Source organism: Dreissena polymorpha, chromosome 4, assembly GCF_020536995.1.
Source record: "Dreissena polymorpha isolate Duluth1 chromosome 4, UMN_Dpol_1.0, whole genome shotgun sequence".
Classification (NCBI taxonomy): Eukaryota; Metazoa; Mollusca; class Bivalvia; order Myida; family Dreissenidae; genus Dreissena; species Dreissena polymorpha.
Genome location: NC_068358.1, coordinates 136,162,023 through 136,180,414, shown reverse-complemented (window position 1 = coordinate 136,180,414; position 18,392 = coordinate 136,162,023). Strand labels below are relative to the sequence as shown.

General features: G+C 34.3%; 1 protein-coding gene across 1 annotated transcript; it reads left to right on the top strand.

The window, feature by feature from the left end:
• The first annotated feature begins 729 nt into the window (after window positions 1–729).
• On the top strand, window positions 730–15,479 carry LOC127878828 (receptor-type tyrosine-protein phosphatase epsilon-like). Its single transcript, XM_052425353.1, has 24 exons — window positions 730–869; window positions 1,941–2,180; window positions 4,387–4,593; window positions 5,521–5,655; window positions 6,438–6,575; window positions 9,156–9,290; window positions 9,439–9,568; window positions 9,683–9,816; window positions 10,176–10,339; window positions 10,426–10,513; window positions 10,727–10,800; window positions 11,004–11,040; window positions 11,216–11,313; window positions 11,526–11,651; window positions 11,844–11,989; window positions 12,128–12,263; window positions 12,485–12,634; window positions 13,427–13,523; window positions 13,632–13,693; window positions 13,998–14,129; window positions 14,491–14,604; window positions 14,784–14,938; window positions 15,126–15,264; window positions 15,408–15,479. Exons 1-24 carry the CDS (start codon window positions 803–805, stop codon window positions 15,477–15,479), a joined length of 2,976 nt encoding a protein of 991 aa, XP_052281313.1. The 5' UTR covers window positions 730–802.
• Window positions 15,480–18,392: the final 2,913 nt, after the last annotated feature.

The following is an 18,392-nucleotide window of genomic DNA, read 5'->3' as shown; positions in this document are numbered from 1 at the left end:
GAGCAGTGTCGGTATGTCTACCGAATTCGTGCGTTCAATTTTGCTAGTGGATTATTGTTTTTATATCAGTTCATTAATTATCGTATAATGCATTCTAGTTTGTTTAGACTGTATTACGACACAAATGCAAAGCGAATTTATATTATTAAATTGCATTCATAGAACAATAAGAATCCGACATTCCGGCGACATTTTTATTTATTGTTGACTGGTTCTTATAAATAAAGGTTCCTTATGTTTTCTTTCCTTTCAAGAAGTCTAAAAAGGGGCCTGTTAATTCGTTAAATTGTACTTACATACCTATATAACATACATACGGAGCATACATGCCCACACACATTTTCAACATTTGATTTAAAGCACAGGCACACTAAAATCAAATCGGTTGTGTTGAATTTAAACTTGAGATGAAAAAGGTAAAAAATCAATTGAAAATTAATTTGTTTCTACTGTTATTCAATGCGAATAATTGTAGTGCCTTCAGCAACATTTGCTTTTGAGCATCACAATAAAATCGGATGTGCTCTGTTTAACTAAAACTTGAGATGTGTCTTCAGCGCTTTGATTATCATACAGGAGGGAACAAGGAAGTTTCGTAACTATTAAGTGACTAAATTTAAATTGTGTAGTATCTTCAAATCTATAGAAGGCAGTTCTCGAAATCGCTTAAACTTAACAGGACACGCTTGCGTTATTCGTATTTTAAATATTACTCAAAATCGCTTTAACCGAAAAGCACGCGCCTTTATAATACTTATTTGAACGGTATTAGTTGGTGTTTCAAGGAGAAATTAATTTCATTATGTCTACACAAGAATGGCTTGTTTTGCTTACAGTTGGATTTTTATTGAAAGAGAGCACAGCTGCAGGTAACTTTATCATCATATGACACCTCTTCTTCCTCCTCTTTCACCTCTTCTTCCTCTTCCTCCTCCTCTTCCACTTCCTCCTCCTAATCATCATCATCATCATCATCATCATCATCATCATCATCATCATCATCATCATCATCATCATCATCATCATCATCATCATCATCATCATATCATCATCATCATCATCATCATCATCATCATCATCATCATCATCATCATCATCATCATCATCATTATCATCAATAATATGATCGACTGAATGCTAACTAAACATAATTCGTCAGCGTCTTATTCGGCATATTAATGCCTGTTCGCGTTACTAATTTGATATTTAATTATACCATAGACTTTTGAATGAATTACCGATTGTTGCATGCGAGGACCAATTATTAAGAAGCTACTTTCTACTAATCAATTGACTAGTGTCGTATACCTGGGTAAGTATTTTAACTAAAAATAATTTGAGTTCATTTTCAAGGGTTAAACGTGTCAATTTGACGAGAATATGTCCACAATGATTTATTGAAATTGAAATGAATATACTAGACTATGCAAATCGTATAACAGTAACGACATATACCAAAAAACCTAGAAATGGTCGCGCATTATATGGAACTTTATATCCACTGTATAAAGCATGTCCTATAAACACTGATTCGTTTTTCATACATATTTTTAATATCTCCGAAATAAATATATTTTGCCTATCAGCCGATTTGGGAGAGCCTTCATAAAAGTAGAACTTTAATAAATAAGTTCTACTAATGTATCCGCAAGACCACAAACACAATAGAGCATCATTCTCAAGTTGTTATGCAGAAGTTGCTTCAAATGTATCTCATCAAATCCTGCTTTTCTACACATGATAACATCACTCCTTATATAGTGTGCGAACAACATTAAAAAGACATTCGCTACATAAGCATATGCTAACTTATACAACGAAATACATAGAATACACTACAATATTTAACGGACATATACACATACACGGTGCACGATAAACATATTATTCAATATATTAAAGTTACTTTTCATAATTAGAGCTTCTTGTATGTACTTCAGTCCAGATTCGGATCCCTAATTCGCACATCACGGTAACATCAAACGGAACTTCATGGAAGGACTCGAAAAAGTCAAAGGACTGGACTGCAGATAAGGTCAAAGATGGTATTGAAAATAACCAAGGCAGTGCTGACGATTGTGGATGTTGCGCAGCTTTACAAAGACCGGCATGGGTGCAGCTGACACTGGACAAGACTTATATCGTGGAAGAGATTGTAGTTCTGGGGCGTACAGATATTGGTGTGTAGAGATATACGCTATATCAATACTAACATAAATTACGCAGGTGCATTGATATCAATTAACACATTAATATGATATGTTTGAAACTAACATACCCGATTGCCGTGTAGAATCCGCTTTATAATTGTTTTTTTTTTAATTTTCTCAAAGAATGAGAAGCATAACATATTTATATAAACTATTTACACTAATGCATACAAGTGAAAGAGCACATGCAAGCATAGAAATAACGCATACAATGACCAGACGTTATAATGAAGTAGAAATCAGAATCAATATAATAATAGAAACGTTTATATGTAAATAATACATTATATTGATGGAATATTATAGACCTATTAATATACGCTTTTATGCAATACGTTAAACTTTTACACTAGCCACTTCCCATAGATTATATGTGTATTCTTATACGGAAGTAAAATGAAATAAAACACATATCTAAGCAGCGAATAGCTATAATGCTTGATTGAAGAGTACCAGTAGTGAGACAACATTTGGAAAGGCTGTGATTTGGTTATTGTCCTTTAAAACTATAAATGATACGATCAGAAAATTGCATGCACATCTAAATCTAGACTTCAACTTAATAGTCAGCATAGCAGTTTGAGATTTGAATTACAACGTTATAGCAAGATTGACCTAAACGTTTATATTTCTTTTTTGAGTACATTTTCAGCAACATAACGGTTTGATCTTGAAGGTCGATTTTAATCAATGAATTTCCAATGCACGCATAGATAATATCCCATAACAGCTTTCGGAGTGCTTTTTAGAATAACAGAACCAAACGAAATGCACCATTATTACAATCCCACATTATTGCATAGATAACACTTGTGTATGAATTGGAATGCCTTCATTATTCAGACGCTTGTAAGTATGATCCTTATACAGACTAAAACGCTATTGGTTTAACTGACTTTATCCCACAGCAGTGATCACTTCATTTGTGATGTCAAACATTGCAAGAAATTGTGACGCTGCTTATACATTAACAAGAATTGCGACATCCATGCCTCATGGATATGTTCCTGTTTTTGAAGCGTATTGCTTTTATGTTAAGGTTAGATATGAAAGTGTGTGAATTTTTCTGCTATTAAAACGGGATCAGATCTTGCGGTTTATGCTGGTTGTTTGACTCTGAAGTTGTTTGTCTATTATATGCAACGAAGACATGATGTTATCGGATCCATTTTTTAATAATCGTACCGAATATAAAGCATTAAATTCAGTGCACGTGTTGCACCGCCACAAGCACCATGTCGCCAGCAACTGTCAGAGCACACATGCTTTTGCTGAATAGACAGTAGTTGAGCTAGAGTGATGGAACAATGCAATAAATGTTCATGCGTACTATTATCTGGACGACTTGCTTTTCCGTCTGGTCAATGTTTGTATGCATGACTGTACTATGGTTGGATCTACATTCATTTCCGGATCAATGGTGATTTTGTAAAATGCATAATAAACTGCCACCATTACAGCTTGTTTCCACATTTCATCGGATTTTGAAGCGTCCGCTGAATTGTTTAACCATTTCCTCCCGATATGCAGATTCATTGAACACAACTTCAGCGCCTTGCTTTGCTTTGTGATGTCGTGATATCGCATCACAGATGCTCACACACTGTGTCCGAGTTATTTTCCGGTTCCATATTTGTGTCAAGCTGCTGCAGATTCGCCTATGCCGGAATTAATTTTTTAGTGTCTAATATTTGCGCTTGTTTTTCATGGCCGTCCGTCCCTTATTCATGTATCGCTTGCTCTTATCGTGCGTTTCTGTAGAGCGGTAAGTTTGTTGGTCCAGAATTGTTTCAAGTTTGGTCTATACGATTTCATCGGAACCGATGTTTCTGCACACTATCGAATAATGTCACAAAAATGGTCTCATGATTTCGTCAAAAATCATATTTGGTGTATTAACTCCTCACGAATGGCTTTATATAACTGGCCTTTTTCACATCTAATGTAAGATTACGTAACTTTTTCCAGTTGACACTATCATTATTATTTAGTGTTTTATGGACACTATTTTACAACTGGTTTTTTAAACGATAACATTAACTTTGTTTAACATAAACTTATTTTGGTCATATTGAGTCATATCAAGGAACAAAGATTATTTAAACGTTTTATTATCTACTTAAGTCAATGTTTCCTAAATGTGCACCGTTAAGGTAGGTATACTTGTTTATTGCAGTAACCACTCAGTTTGACAACATCAAATTGTCACTGGGAAGACAGAACAAGTCTCATCAGGACGGAGCGCTCAATATTCAAAACCGGTCTGCGAGGGCAATTCTGGCTCCTCCAAGTGAACTAGATGTTGTACGAGTTTCTGGTGGCACGGGACAAGATATCGATACCTATATGACTATATGCGAGATAATAATATACCGACAAGCAGGTAAAGTGCTTTAAAGCTGACTGTCGTTTTGATTTATGGTAATAATTAACCATTTAAGTTTGTTTTGTTTCATACACGAAACGTTCAGTGGCTGTACACGACGTCGCAACAGTAACGTGATATGTTCGCAATTGATACTTGTAAAGCAGTATTATAACCACGAAAAATTACTTTATTACTTTGCGGAGCGATTTAATTTTAAATTATGGGAGGGGACGGGGTATCATTTTTTTTCGCTTATATGGCTGTTTATATAGTTTTCAAGTACGTGCGCATAAAACAAAGATGTCTAATATACGTCCTGTACGATTTTTTTATTTGTATTAGTTTTTGTGTGTATGTAAATAAATGTCAACTTGGGCTTTGTGTTTAGGACCAATATAATTTTGTTCACACCGATATTATTGCACCTAGTGTTGCGCATAATTAAAAATTAAAAACGTATTACCGCAAAAGTGCTGAAACAGTACAATCATATTTATCAGCGTGTAAAGTTACCTCCTTAATGTTTTAATTTTTGTTCCAGCTGTCTAGGCCTAAGGTTTTACCTTAAACAATAGCTAATATAATGGTGAATAAATTTCCAACAAGTAGACCCGAATGAATAAATCTTAACATTTCATTTTATTAGTTTAAAGAATAAGATTTATCTCTTAGTTTTGTTTACTGTTGTGCGGTGTTTTTAATTTGAATGTACATTTTTATTCATTGAAGTTTTTAGCCAATGCCTCTTTCACGAAATACGTATAGATCTCTGATTTATCATCGCTATTTTCTTCGTTATAACTACATGTGTAATAGTAAATATACTTTTCTGTTGTTGCGTTTATTGACTTTGTTTCAGACAAATATCGATATAGAGTATCCATGAAGTGCTTAAACAGTCAAGTAGGCTAAAATAATGAATCAACATGTTATTTGTTCCAGAGTGTCTACCCGGAAAGTACAGTGTAAACTGTTCCAAAGAGTGCCATTGTCTTTCGGGACCATGTGAAAGTGTCACGGGCAATTGTGTGACTGCTACATGTAAAGACGGCTGGAGAGGACTCGCATGTAATGAAAGTAAGACTAACTATATAATAATCAAGATTATGAACGATAACCACTAATTGAGAACGTTTTCCCATTGAAATGTATAACACTTGTATGGGAATTTCACTTACTTATGCGATTGAAATTAGTTCACTGATAAATAATACCAAATAGCTCATAACGTGTTTGCATGTGTGATAACAAGATATACGTTTGTAATGATGGTTTTCAGTACCGCTCTCAATACATGTAGATTATTCGATATTGCAATAACACAGTCATCTCCAATATGTCACCGTCTTATATTTAACAAGCTAGCGAGAGAAATTAACATAACGCCAATCAGAGCCGTCGACCATCAACTTGATAAATGCGAAAATTATAATATGTTAGCAACTTACCATGATTAAATTACCTGTATTCGATCCATTATTCATGAATAAAAATAAATCTTACATTCGTTAATGTGTCAAAGCTATTATAGATTGTACGTGACATTGTGTGCGCTATTATATCTGCTACATCTTGACTTGATGTAGAGCTACAGTTAAAAATGTATTTATTTATTGCAGTACATTTCTTCTTAGTTCTCTTTTGTAATGATAACCCAGTGCCTTTTTCACGGCTGAACAAGGAAAACGTATCAACGTTATATTTTATCGTTTCTATGGTGTTTACAATGCTGTCTTTGCATGAAAAACGCGTATAATGACATAAATGTCCATCTGAATCTTGGATTATTTCGTGACACGAGTATAGATTTACTTTAATTGCATAGCTACTCATGACTGCATCTTGCTGTCCATTTACAGCATGCGATCAAGGGTTATTTGGTTTGAACTGCTCCTCAGAGTGTCATTGCCTACACGGTGCCAACTGTAACCATGTCGTCGGTAACTGCTCGAATGAGCAATGTGAGCCTGGGTGGACTAACAGTAACTGTAGCGTTGGTAAGATAAGATACAAGAATGATGCTTGCGCGATATTTAATTCATTCGTATTGTTTTTTCAATTTTATCTTATGTAAAGAAAAAATGCAAATGTACATTATACATGTTTATTAAATAGACATTTCAATAAGTATGTCTATAGTGCAGTTAAATAATTTAGCCATTCAAATGCTGGATCAGCTTCCCGAGCATTTGATCATGGCCATGGCATAGCTCATCAGAATGGCAGTGTTACATTACTATATTCCGGCGAATGTCCGATTGGTCATTGTGTCCCGATTCGGCCACGTATATTTATAGCTTAGGTATGTTGAAACAAACGCACAAATTTTTTTGTCATAAGTATTCATTTTGACATGAACAGTTACTTGACTGTCGGTTTTATCAACATAAGTCTACCCAGGAATTAAAAATAACTGGCATGTTTATGATGTTATACTCTTTTAAAATAGATTATACATTTCGCATAAAAAATGGGACTGTTAACGTGACGTAATTTGTTCTTTCTTTGGGGTTTCATTATAGCTCATTATGATACCCCCCCCGCACTGCGATGATAAAATAATGATTTGGTGATAATTCATTTGGATTTAAATCTTCTTAAAGCAAATACCGAGAATAATTGCCACAGCAATTTCCTCCACATTATAGAGTTATTGCAGTTTGTTAATTGTGATAATGAAAGAGAGTCCTGATTTCATTTCACAAGTAATAAGAGGTGTTTAATTAGAATCGGATAAACATCATGACCTAAGAGCATTGCTAAAGAACCATAACTCTTGCTTTGAAGATAGCAGCGCATTGTTATTTATAAATTACATGTATTTATTTTTCCGGTCGTTAGGGCGCCGACAGCTGTTTTTTTCGTTTTGGTCGGGGTATATCTCGAAATATATAATAGGTTTGAATTTTAAACTTTGAAGGAAGATATATCGAATTGTGGGAAGTGAAATGCACTAAAGCTAAACCCTCGCTAACAAAGTGTTTAAGTTATTGCTCTTTGTTTCTTTGAAGTATTATCTTGTCCGGGCATCTCTTAAAAACTATCATAAGTCTTTTGTATAACTAAAGATTATAAAACCGAACTAGCAATGTCGTCGGACTAAGCGACATGCTTGTGATGTTTCAGGAAAACAGTGACAGTGCTTGATGCTATTGGCTCACTAGTTCTGTGGAAATCTGTTTCCTACAAACATTATTAACTAAAGCAGTGTATTTAATTTTAAAGTATATATGTCTAATGATAGTTTTTGATCAAATGTGATCAAATGACACTTTAAGGCGCTTATATAAAAGTGTGCATCCAAATGGGTCCACAGCTCTGAATGCGTTTTATGTTTGTTTCATTTTCGGCGTTGTTTTCAAATATGGGTTTGGACACAAATTTATTGCGATAATTAAATGTAGCGGGAAAGTGACTTCCAGTAGAATTTCGAATATATTTGTGGTTTAGGGAATGCAACTTACAACAACGGTTTAAAGTATTTATGAACGATTTTAATGATTTATTCGTATAACTTATAATTAACGGCCAGTGAAGTAGTATGTAGTAAGTTGCATCAGCGCGTCATATCTGCCATATACTAAATTGTTCATGCTTTATAATTACCAGAACGATACAGAATTAATAGTATATGTTTGAAATATATACGTAAAATATAATATCAAATTAAATCATATTATATTTCCTCTCATAAATGTGTACAAATAGTATTTCACTTTGAAAGTGTCTTACCAACAAAGGAATTAATACAAGCTTGGGAGTGTGAAAAACAGCTCCAACGACTGAGCTTCTTTTTATCGATAAAGCGCGGCTGAGTTTATACAAACGCAGAACTTTACTCAATGCATGTGCTAATTATGGTAAAATCTTGGTCGCGCTGTACTATTTGTTAAGACTTATATACGGATCATATATTACAACTGATACAGCGATTTTCAATCAAAATTTTGAGTAATGATGTCCGAACAATCTGGTAATCGGGAATTATTGTTGATAGCCGATGAGCAAAAATCGGGGATACGATCTTTGTCAGGTTATTTTTTATATTCATAAACATTTATATCAACGCTGATTTTCTTTTTTTAAAGAAACTGTCGGTATGTGACATATTTCCAACATATGGTTCATTACTCTAAATGAGTGGTCATATGAATTTTCTCTGATCTACCAGTCTCGTTAATAATAACTAACCCAAAGTATGCGGGGAAAATCTGTTATTACTATATGTTTCTGTATGTCTGTCAGTCCGTCACTAGTCGCATATTTGTCGTCATAAACCGTTCAACGTACAACAATCAAACTTTTATGTTTTGTTTGGCGGATATAAAGTTGTTCATGTGCGAGTTTTATTATCCTCAGTTAAAAATTTACAAAATTTTGCATTTTACAATTAATAATTTTTGTTCTAGACTTATTATAATTTTTTTATATCAACTATCGACATTAATGACAAAAATACATCGCTGAAACCACAAGGGCGAAGTCATATTTGGTATGTTACTATTTCAATTGTTTGATTTATAGATTGTTATTAAGCACTTTATTCAATTTGTTTTTCTTTTATTTTTGTAACACAGCCTGTAAACATGGTTTCTACGGACCGAGCTGTTCTATGGAGTGTCACTGCGACAAATGTAATCCCGTCAATGGATCGTGTGTGATGTCTCTTCAATGTCACGCTGGGTACAGGATGGAAAATGGTTTCTGTAAACGTAAGAATGTATTCTGTTTATGGATTACATGTGAAAGCCCCATGAAGCTTGTACTTTTACTCACTGAACTCACATATGAAAATACCATATGTACAATATGCAGCTGGTTACATAGCTAAAGTACAATTTTATCCATGTATTCTTTCAGCCCACGAACAGATAGGAGGCAGTACAACCTTTAACGCGATTGGAGTTGTTAGTGGTTGCATCGTAGCTGTTGTAATCATAATTGGAATTACTTTTCTAACCGTATATTACAGGCGACAACAACTTCATGCGTAAGTTACTGCTGCATTTAAAAATAATAATAATAATAGTCGCCGAAGTTTATTGATTTGATTGTTCAATAAAGATCTTGTTCCTGTCAAATCGTGTAATTGATTTAATTTCAGCGCCAAAGGACATTCTAAATTATCTTTACCGGATCAGATAGAGGCACGTTTCAACAATGGATTTGATCATATCAATCGGACTAATGATGGCAAAAACGTCTTAGTACAATACAAAGCGGAAGTCGCATCAAAAAGTACATGTGCACATATTTTCAAAATATACATTCATATAGCTTAATATGTTTCGTGCTAGATTTCCACAAGCATAAGCGAAACTAAGACTATGTATTGAACAATAGACATCATCATAAACTTATTTAGTTAAAACTATGAACGATTTACTGCACATATAAGTTTACACATAACATCACAAATAATCTAAGGGCGTATACGCATCTTCAAAATGATGATTTATATAAACAAGCAAGTTTATATGTTATACAACTTTATATTAAATATAGCATGACCTATGCTTTGAAAATCTTGCAGTATATTCAGTTATATGACTTCGTTTGCTGCAACTATGCTTACAACATGTCTTCTTGAATTGTAGACGTCTGCCGATTATTTTCTGGCAAAGAAAATCTCGTTCCCTGTGATGACAATGATTATTACAGCTTCAGGACACCACTTGGCGTTGGTATAAAAATCCATGAACTCTGGGACTACATTCACGAGAAGTGTCAAAGTTCAACATTCTTTGAAGAAGAGTTCAAAGTAAGAAACAGTCGCAGTATAAAGTTTAAATAGTAGTTAAATGTCTTTATAAACCATATCGCATCATTAGCATTATTGTATTGTAGAAATTCAGATGCGGGCTTATTCATAAGCATGATGTAGCATCGTCCGAAGAAAACAGAGGAAAGACCCGCTACAAGCAGATGTATGCATGTACGTTAGTTTTTTTTTGAATACATTTTGTCAAGTCCATTAACTCAAGATATTTAAGGTAAAGTACTTAAAATACAGTATCGTAACCTAAATGTGACAATTCCTTGCTTTGGGGGAACTTACAATATTCATGAGAGTTCATTTTAAAAGCAAAATGGCGTTTGATTAAGTAACGGTAATGCAGGGTAAACTGGAAAGTTCTATTCTTTTCAGACGACCATAACCGTGTGCCCTTGACCAAAGAGATTGATGGAGATTCCGAATATATCAACGCAAGCTATATACACGTACATGTTTTATTTCGGTTGAATCATTATCATCCTGATCTTCATTATGATCAATCCGAGTTTCTTCTTCCTCCTAATTTTTACAGATATTCTTGATCAGTTACGCTTAAAGAGAGAATGTACGCAAGAAAAAATAAGAACTATGAATAGAGGAATAATAATTCGTAATTTGATACTTTATTTAGATTTTGTTTGCATTTTAGGGCTTTGAAAAGGCAAAGAAATTCATCGCGTCACAGGGTAAATAAAAACATTATAATGCTTTTATAAAAGGTCATACTAGTGTATTTCGCGTTTGTTTAAAATTATTATTTCCTTTCGGTTTAAAAAATAATGTCGCAGAATACATTTTAATATTAATTAATATTAGCTCACCGATAAGTATAACATACATTCTTCGATTCTGTTTTAAAAGGGACGACAGAGAAAAATTTAGTTGACTTCTGGTCTATGATATGGCAACAGAGAGTAGACAAGATTGTGATGCTGACAAATTTGATTGAAATGGGAACGGTATGCGATTTATATCTGATGTTGAAGTTTCGGTCCATATGAATTTAAACAAAAAAAAATGAGCATATTACAAGCAAATGCCTGATATGCGGTTATTGTTGATTCATATGTTGGCCATCATATTAAAGTAGACTGCTAAAGACGCGTTGATAGTGTATCTATTTTAAGTTAATACAATTGTACAGTGCTTGACAAAACAGTTTATAATGCAGATGAAATGCTTACAATATTGGCCCGAGGAGTTGAATAGTGTGTGCAAGTACGGACGTATTGACGTCAAGTACATTGATGTCGAGGAGATGTTTGATTACAACATCAGGACTTTCACAATCAAGAAGGTCTGTTTTAATTCATTGTCGTTACTGTAACATGTCTACCGTGGATAAGTATTTGATTGAATTCGATACATGTTGTATTGAACGAGAAATATGTTAAAGATATACAAGCTTTTCTTCGAACATTTATAATTTAGTTTGATAATGTGTACCTAAACATTTTCGGTATTCGTTAGTATTAATTTATGTAAACAGGGACATGATGCCAGGCTGGTAAAACAGTTTCATTTTAAGTCATGGCCAGACAAAGGTGTTCCTGACACGGCCTGGTGCCTAGTAGACTTTTGGAGAGCGGTGAATACTCAGGAGGAGCACCAATCACCAATTCTTGTTCACTGCAGGTACACCAGTACACATTCAAACATAAGATAATTGATACATGTATTTTGATTTAAATTCATACTGTTGTTGTTAGAATTAGAAACAATGCTACTCAATATTCGTTGAATCTCATCGAAGATAACGCGTTGTATTAACAGCGCAGGTGTTGGGCGAACAGGAACATTTATTGCTCTCGACAATCTTATTTCACAAGCGCAAATTGAAAGCTGTGTAAGACCATTCCAGATTGTCGAAGCATTACGTGAACAAAGGGTCAGCATGGTTCAAACAAAGGTAATGTGCTATTTACTTCTAAACAATTCATAGCTATAGATCAAATAGTGGCGCCTGTGATGGTATCGAGCATGTGTTTCCATCAATATCTTTAGAAAGAATAAAGGACGTTATATATCTCAGGTAAATGTATGAGAACAGTACGCATTCAATGTTGAACATGCACGCGCTTATTGTATTTTACAACTTTATGCCTTAATACTTTATTCGTCTGTATACAGGAACAATACGCCTACCTACACGAGGCTCTGGCGGAAGCTCTCCTGGTGGGGACACACCACGTGATGAAAAGACAGTTCGAAAGTGTCCACCGGTTCATGAACGCAAAAGATAGTATTTCGACACTCACCCGACTTGAAAAACAGTTAGAAGTAAAATAATCTTAAACATTAAGTATTAGACTTTATACAGAAAAATGATCAGTCCGACTTTCTGCAGTCTACTATACTGGCTGTGTCTGGACTATTCGGAGGCAATGTTCTTGGCAATTCCTACATAAATTTGTTCAGTATTATTGACGCATACGTTGTTTGATTATGAATAAGCATTGACTTATTTTCGTACTAGTGTCACCTTAAATTTATGGTTGTCCAATATTTCGGTTTTGCCTGTTTCGTCCCTTTTACTCTTACCTAAAAAAGACTTGTAATTTGACAGGAACTCAGGTGTTTCGGGTTAATAAAACGACAATGTTAAACTAACATAGCCGTATAACAGATTTATGTATTGCCAACTTAATAGTACCACAGTACACCGATACATACACGTGTTTAATGTAATATGAATCGTCAACAAAACTCACATATCGTATCATGAAAGAAAACTGAAACATGCCTTTTTTCTTTAAAAAAGAAATCTTGAATGCATCTCATCAGCTAACTAATAACATTATCATACGCACATTCCTCAAATTAATTGAGCATAAACAATTCTAAATAACATCAAATTCAACACATACGGGCGATATTAAAAATACATATGTGTCTGCATTTGGAATATATGGAACGATTTGTTACGATATCATATGGACTACTGAATAAATATTTCGAGATACATCTCAATTGTCAGACGTATTATTCAAATATTAAATCGTACATGTCGCCAACTTGCTAATGAAATATTGCCCAGATGTCATTGTTTGCACTGTGCATTTTGAATTTCAGTTGTTAAAACAAAGTGTTGAAAGTCGTGGGAGACATTTGCAACTAGGGGCAAGACCGGAAGCAGAATATGGAAATAGTGGACCACACGTGACTGAAAGTAAGAAGCGTTACCTTTTTTTGAAATGCAACAATAACACAAAAACACTTCACCATCCAGTTTATGTGAAGATATAAAGTACACATGTATGTTGGTTTGTATTTGTAGTCGATGTATATCGACCACAACAGCAAAGAAAGAGTGAACCACCAGATGAAATTAATATCCATGTAAGTTAAGTTTACTTAACGTTTCAGTTAAGTTAGTTTATATGGATATTTTAAGGTATTACTATTTTGTTCAAGTTTTATAGTGTTCATGGATCAAACGTAAAAAATGTAATAACCAGTGTAATAGCCTTATGTGGCACATGGGATAGTGCATGTAAACCAATACGTGCTTGTATTAGTTGTTAGTATTTTAAACAGTAAATAATGGAAGTGACATACCACGTAATCAATATAAAATCAGACATAGTTGTTAATAAAAAATTTAATCGCTGTAATCTTGCCACTCTTTACGTACATCGCACAGACATTCAATGGACTTACGGGAACAATTGTGCTTCGCAAACCGAACGAACAACAGCTGCCTATGTTTTGGTCTCGTCTCAAAAAGCTCGGCTCGAAAACGTTGATTGATCTTGCTTCGGGTGATATCGAACTGGTATATTACTTGCGTATTTTAGATAGTGTTATTTTATATAAAAATCGGGGTTGTTCAAGTGTTCGTTTAAGCGTAAAATGGTACGTTGTTTTACCAATAGAGTCATGATTTTTTATTGCAATATATTGTTTGTGTCAAATGTTTAACATCCGTAAATTACAAAATTCTGCTCGTTAACAATATAGATAAATATAAACATATTTTTAGCTGAGCTTAGTGTTCGCAATATATTTATTAATTTACCATGTATCCCACCTTACGGCGTCAGTAATTAATAATATCATGTTTAACCGAACACATATATCATGTTAATGCTAATATATCCTTACATATGTTTAATACTTTCTGTTTACAACGCTAGAAACACCTACTTATAAACAGAAAAGACGGGACACATGCATTAAAAGGCCTATCTGCTATCAAAGAGGAACACAAAAATGGATTTGTTGAAATAACGTATTCCATGACCAACGAGGTATTTTGAAAAATAATGATTATTTAATCGTTTTTTACTAGTTCAAATTATTACACGTTCGCATGATTGTCTTTGTTTACTTATTTAGTTACTTTATATATATATATATATATATATATATATATATATATATATATATATATATATATATATATATATATATATATATATAACAATAGACTTTCCGCGACAAAACGATAAAACACTTCGTGCTGACTTCGTGGAAAGAAGTAGATATACCGACAGACAAGAAACCATTGCTTGAGATGATAGGTGCGGTGTACACCTGGCAATCCGAACTGACAGAGGACACACCGATTTTGATATTGGACAGGTTAGTAGAGCTAAGATACAAATGTTGTTTTTTAATTAATTGTAAAGCATGTTCAAATGTAATCTACTTGGAATACTCACCAAATTAATTAAATATCGATAGGTCAAGTGTACATGAAAGTATTTTGTCCTTACAGTGTTTGAAATACATAATCGATATGTTATTTCCGAAAAACAATTATTTGCAGTTGTGGATATCGGAAATGCGGAGTCGTCGCCGTTTTATTGAACGAGATTTATCGCATATTAGAACAGAATGGGCGGATCAACATTGTACAATCAGTCAAGACGATGGTGCACGAAAATAGCCTTCTAATCCGCAGCAAGGCATGTTTACATAATACACTTGCACTTTAACGAATCGATTGGGTAGTTTTGTGAGTAGTTGAAGAAAGTCTTTTTTGAAATGAAGTTTACTCACTGTACGAAACGGTTCCTGCTTTCACAATCATATACATTGTCTTTTACAGATGCAGTACAAGTTCTGCTATGATGTGATATTGGACTTTGTTCAACAGCAAGGGGTTTATCAGAATTATTAATGTTAGAATAGAATGTCGTATAGTGTGCTGTATTGCATGGGCCATTTGTGACTTGCAAATAGGAACATAGATATGTTGTAAACGATATTGTTGCGTCTGATGTTTGCATGAGTTACCGTATTTCTCGGCGGAGCTGACTACGCCAGCTTTTCACTTTACGTGACCTTTGTTAGCGTCCAATAGAATTCAAATAAAACTTCCCGCGGCAAAGTAGGGATGAATACACTTCATTGACTGCATTGGCTGATTTGATAATACCACTAGAACATTGGAAACATGTCCGCGTCTTTGTAACACTGTTTTACTGCCTGTTCAGCATGAAACAGTTTTATCTCTAATAAAAAGGCTTAATAGATAGAACAGTTTTACACTCAATCTCGACATCAATACAGTTTGTGCGTGCTACTTTTATTTTCAGAGGATTGCCAGCGCGAGATCGTTGTGTACTTAAAGGCCATGTTCTCATATTTAGTACTGACTTCCATATTCCTGTCAACATGTTATATGTAAAAGTATAAAGAGCAGTGGAAGCGATGCCTCACTTTAATGCATTGCATTTCAACCCGCGAGGTATAGGGGGTCAGTTCGCGGTTAGTGTGTTTGAATGTCAGAGTTTATATAATATAGACGCTATAGCGTGAACTAGGTGAACTGGAATTTTCTTTACCAGAATGAAGATATCCAGCGATATTATTGTGGCATGTCAATAATAGATTTCAACAATACCATGATAAATATTATTTGTAATTAATTAACAAGAATTATTCCATCATATTTACTAATGTATTATTGCATCATATTGACTAATGTATTAAGTATGAGCGCGATGATTCTCGATACTGTTAATAATCGAATCAAATAGCAATGCCCGATAAACCACTAAAACAGGTTTGTTCGAAGAACGTGCGTATACATATGTAAAATATGTACGGAGACTTCGCGTGTGGCCGGTTGACTTTGGTTTTCTGTTTTGTATCTATAGGTTTATGACCAGCAATATAAAATAATGTAAAATAAGCCACGAAAACTCCGCGTAACATCCCGTACTGCGTGTGATGCAGCTAAAAACTGCACAGAAAAAAATATTATCTATCCTTGATCTCATTCATTTAAATCTTTACCTTCCATAAACTCCAACCACAATCAACGCCGTATATCTTTTTTAAAGATATTTCTTGTTTGTAATATTATAGGTTTCTTTCATAGGATTAATTCATGCTGTACATATACAACTGTATTAGCATTTTGCACGTGATTATTTTGAGATGAATAAAACAGATATCGTTACTTAAAACCTTATTTGCTACAGAGTGAATTGTTTGATGCAGGTTAAAAGTAATACCATGTTGCAATACAATTGCGTAAGGACAGTATATATAAGGTAAAAGTTAAACATGTATTGCATGTACATTTTTTGAATAATTTTGTTTTCTTCAATGTTTGAAGGCAGAAGTATTGGGACCGGTTACAGGGTTCGCACAGGGCTTGAAAAGTGCTTGAAAACGAGTCCTAGGCTTGAAAAGCCCTTGAACTAAGATTGGCCTTGAAAAAGTGCTTGAAAAGTGCTTATTTCATGTAAAAAAGTCTTGAAAATGTTTATTTCTGTTCAAAATTACTTTTATCATCGCCATGAATTTTAATTGTTCTTAAGGGAAATATTACGAAAATTATCCTAAATTCCTTCGCGCAAAAAGTTGAGTACGAAATATAAGTTTCGTACAATATTGGGTTTGAAACGTTAAGTGTACACGTCACAGATTATGTGTACTAGGTCAGAGGTTCTCCATTGTGATCAATTTTCGCGAGTAGTCTCATTTATAAGACGCGCAAAGAATTTAGAGATACTTTTTATATGGGCTAAATTCTTTGGAACGTCTCATCGTTGAAGGACCTTTTTAGTGGTGGAAACCAGAAAGTTTAAATTTTCATCAATTTGCGTAAAATTGCAAAATAACATTACCAACTCATTCAGTTTTAATTCAGAAGTTCATTTTTACATCAAATATCGTCGATTCGAAGTTAGAAAGGCATAAATTCTTCAGTTAAACTTGTGCTTAAATCGCAAAACAGTCACTGACCTGTAGCCATGTCATGAAACTGATTTAAATATGAACCAATCAGAAGAAGGCATTACGGTGTAACGTGTACGCGTAATTTTATTTAACATGAGCTTTTAACACCGACGTTTACCTAACTAGATCTAGTATGCTAATCTTTGTCGATTTAATAATCATATGTTCAAAACAGATATGGTGCAGTTTCTATTCACTGTTCTAAGTTTCAGGAAGTGTTTATGCATGTCTTTTTCGCACCTCTGTCTGTGTTGTTTTATGTACTTACATTCTACGTTACAAAGGACGGTATACTGTACGATCTGTATCAATATTATTTATGTACAGTATCAAAATAAAAGATGTACTTTATTTCAGAACTTTTTATACGCCCGTATAAAATACGGGACGTATTATGTGAAACCCCTTGGCGGGCGGGCGGGCGGCGGGCGGGCGGCGGGCGGAAAACATCACTTTGTCCGGACTCTAATTCAAATTGTATTCATCCGATCTTCACCAAACTTGGTCAGCAGTTGCATCTAGTTGATATCTAGGCCAAGTTCGAATATGGGTCATGCCGGGTCAAAAACTAGGTCATAGGGTCAATAAGTGCATTTTCAAAGGGGCCACTTTGTCCGGACTCTATTTCAAATTGTATTCATCCGATCTTCACCAAACTTGGTCAGCAGTTGCATCTAGTTGATATATAGGCCAAGTTCGAATATGGGTCATGCCGGGTCAAAAACTAGGTCATAGGGTCAATTAGTGCATTTTCAACGGCGCCACTTTGTCCGGACTCTAATTCAAATTGTATTCATCCGATCTTCACCAAACTTGGTCAGTAGTTGCATCTAGTTGATAT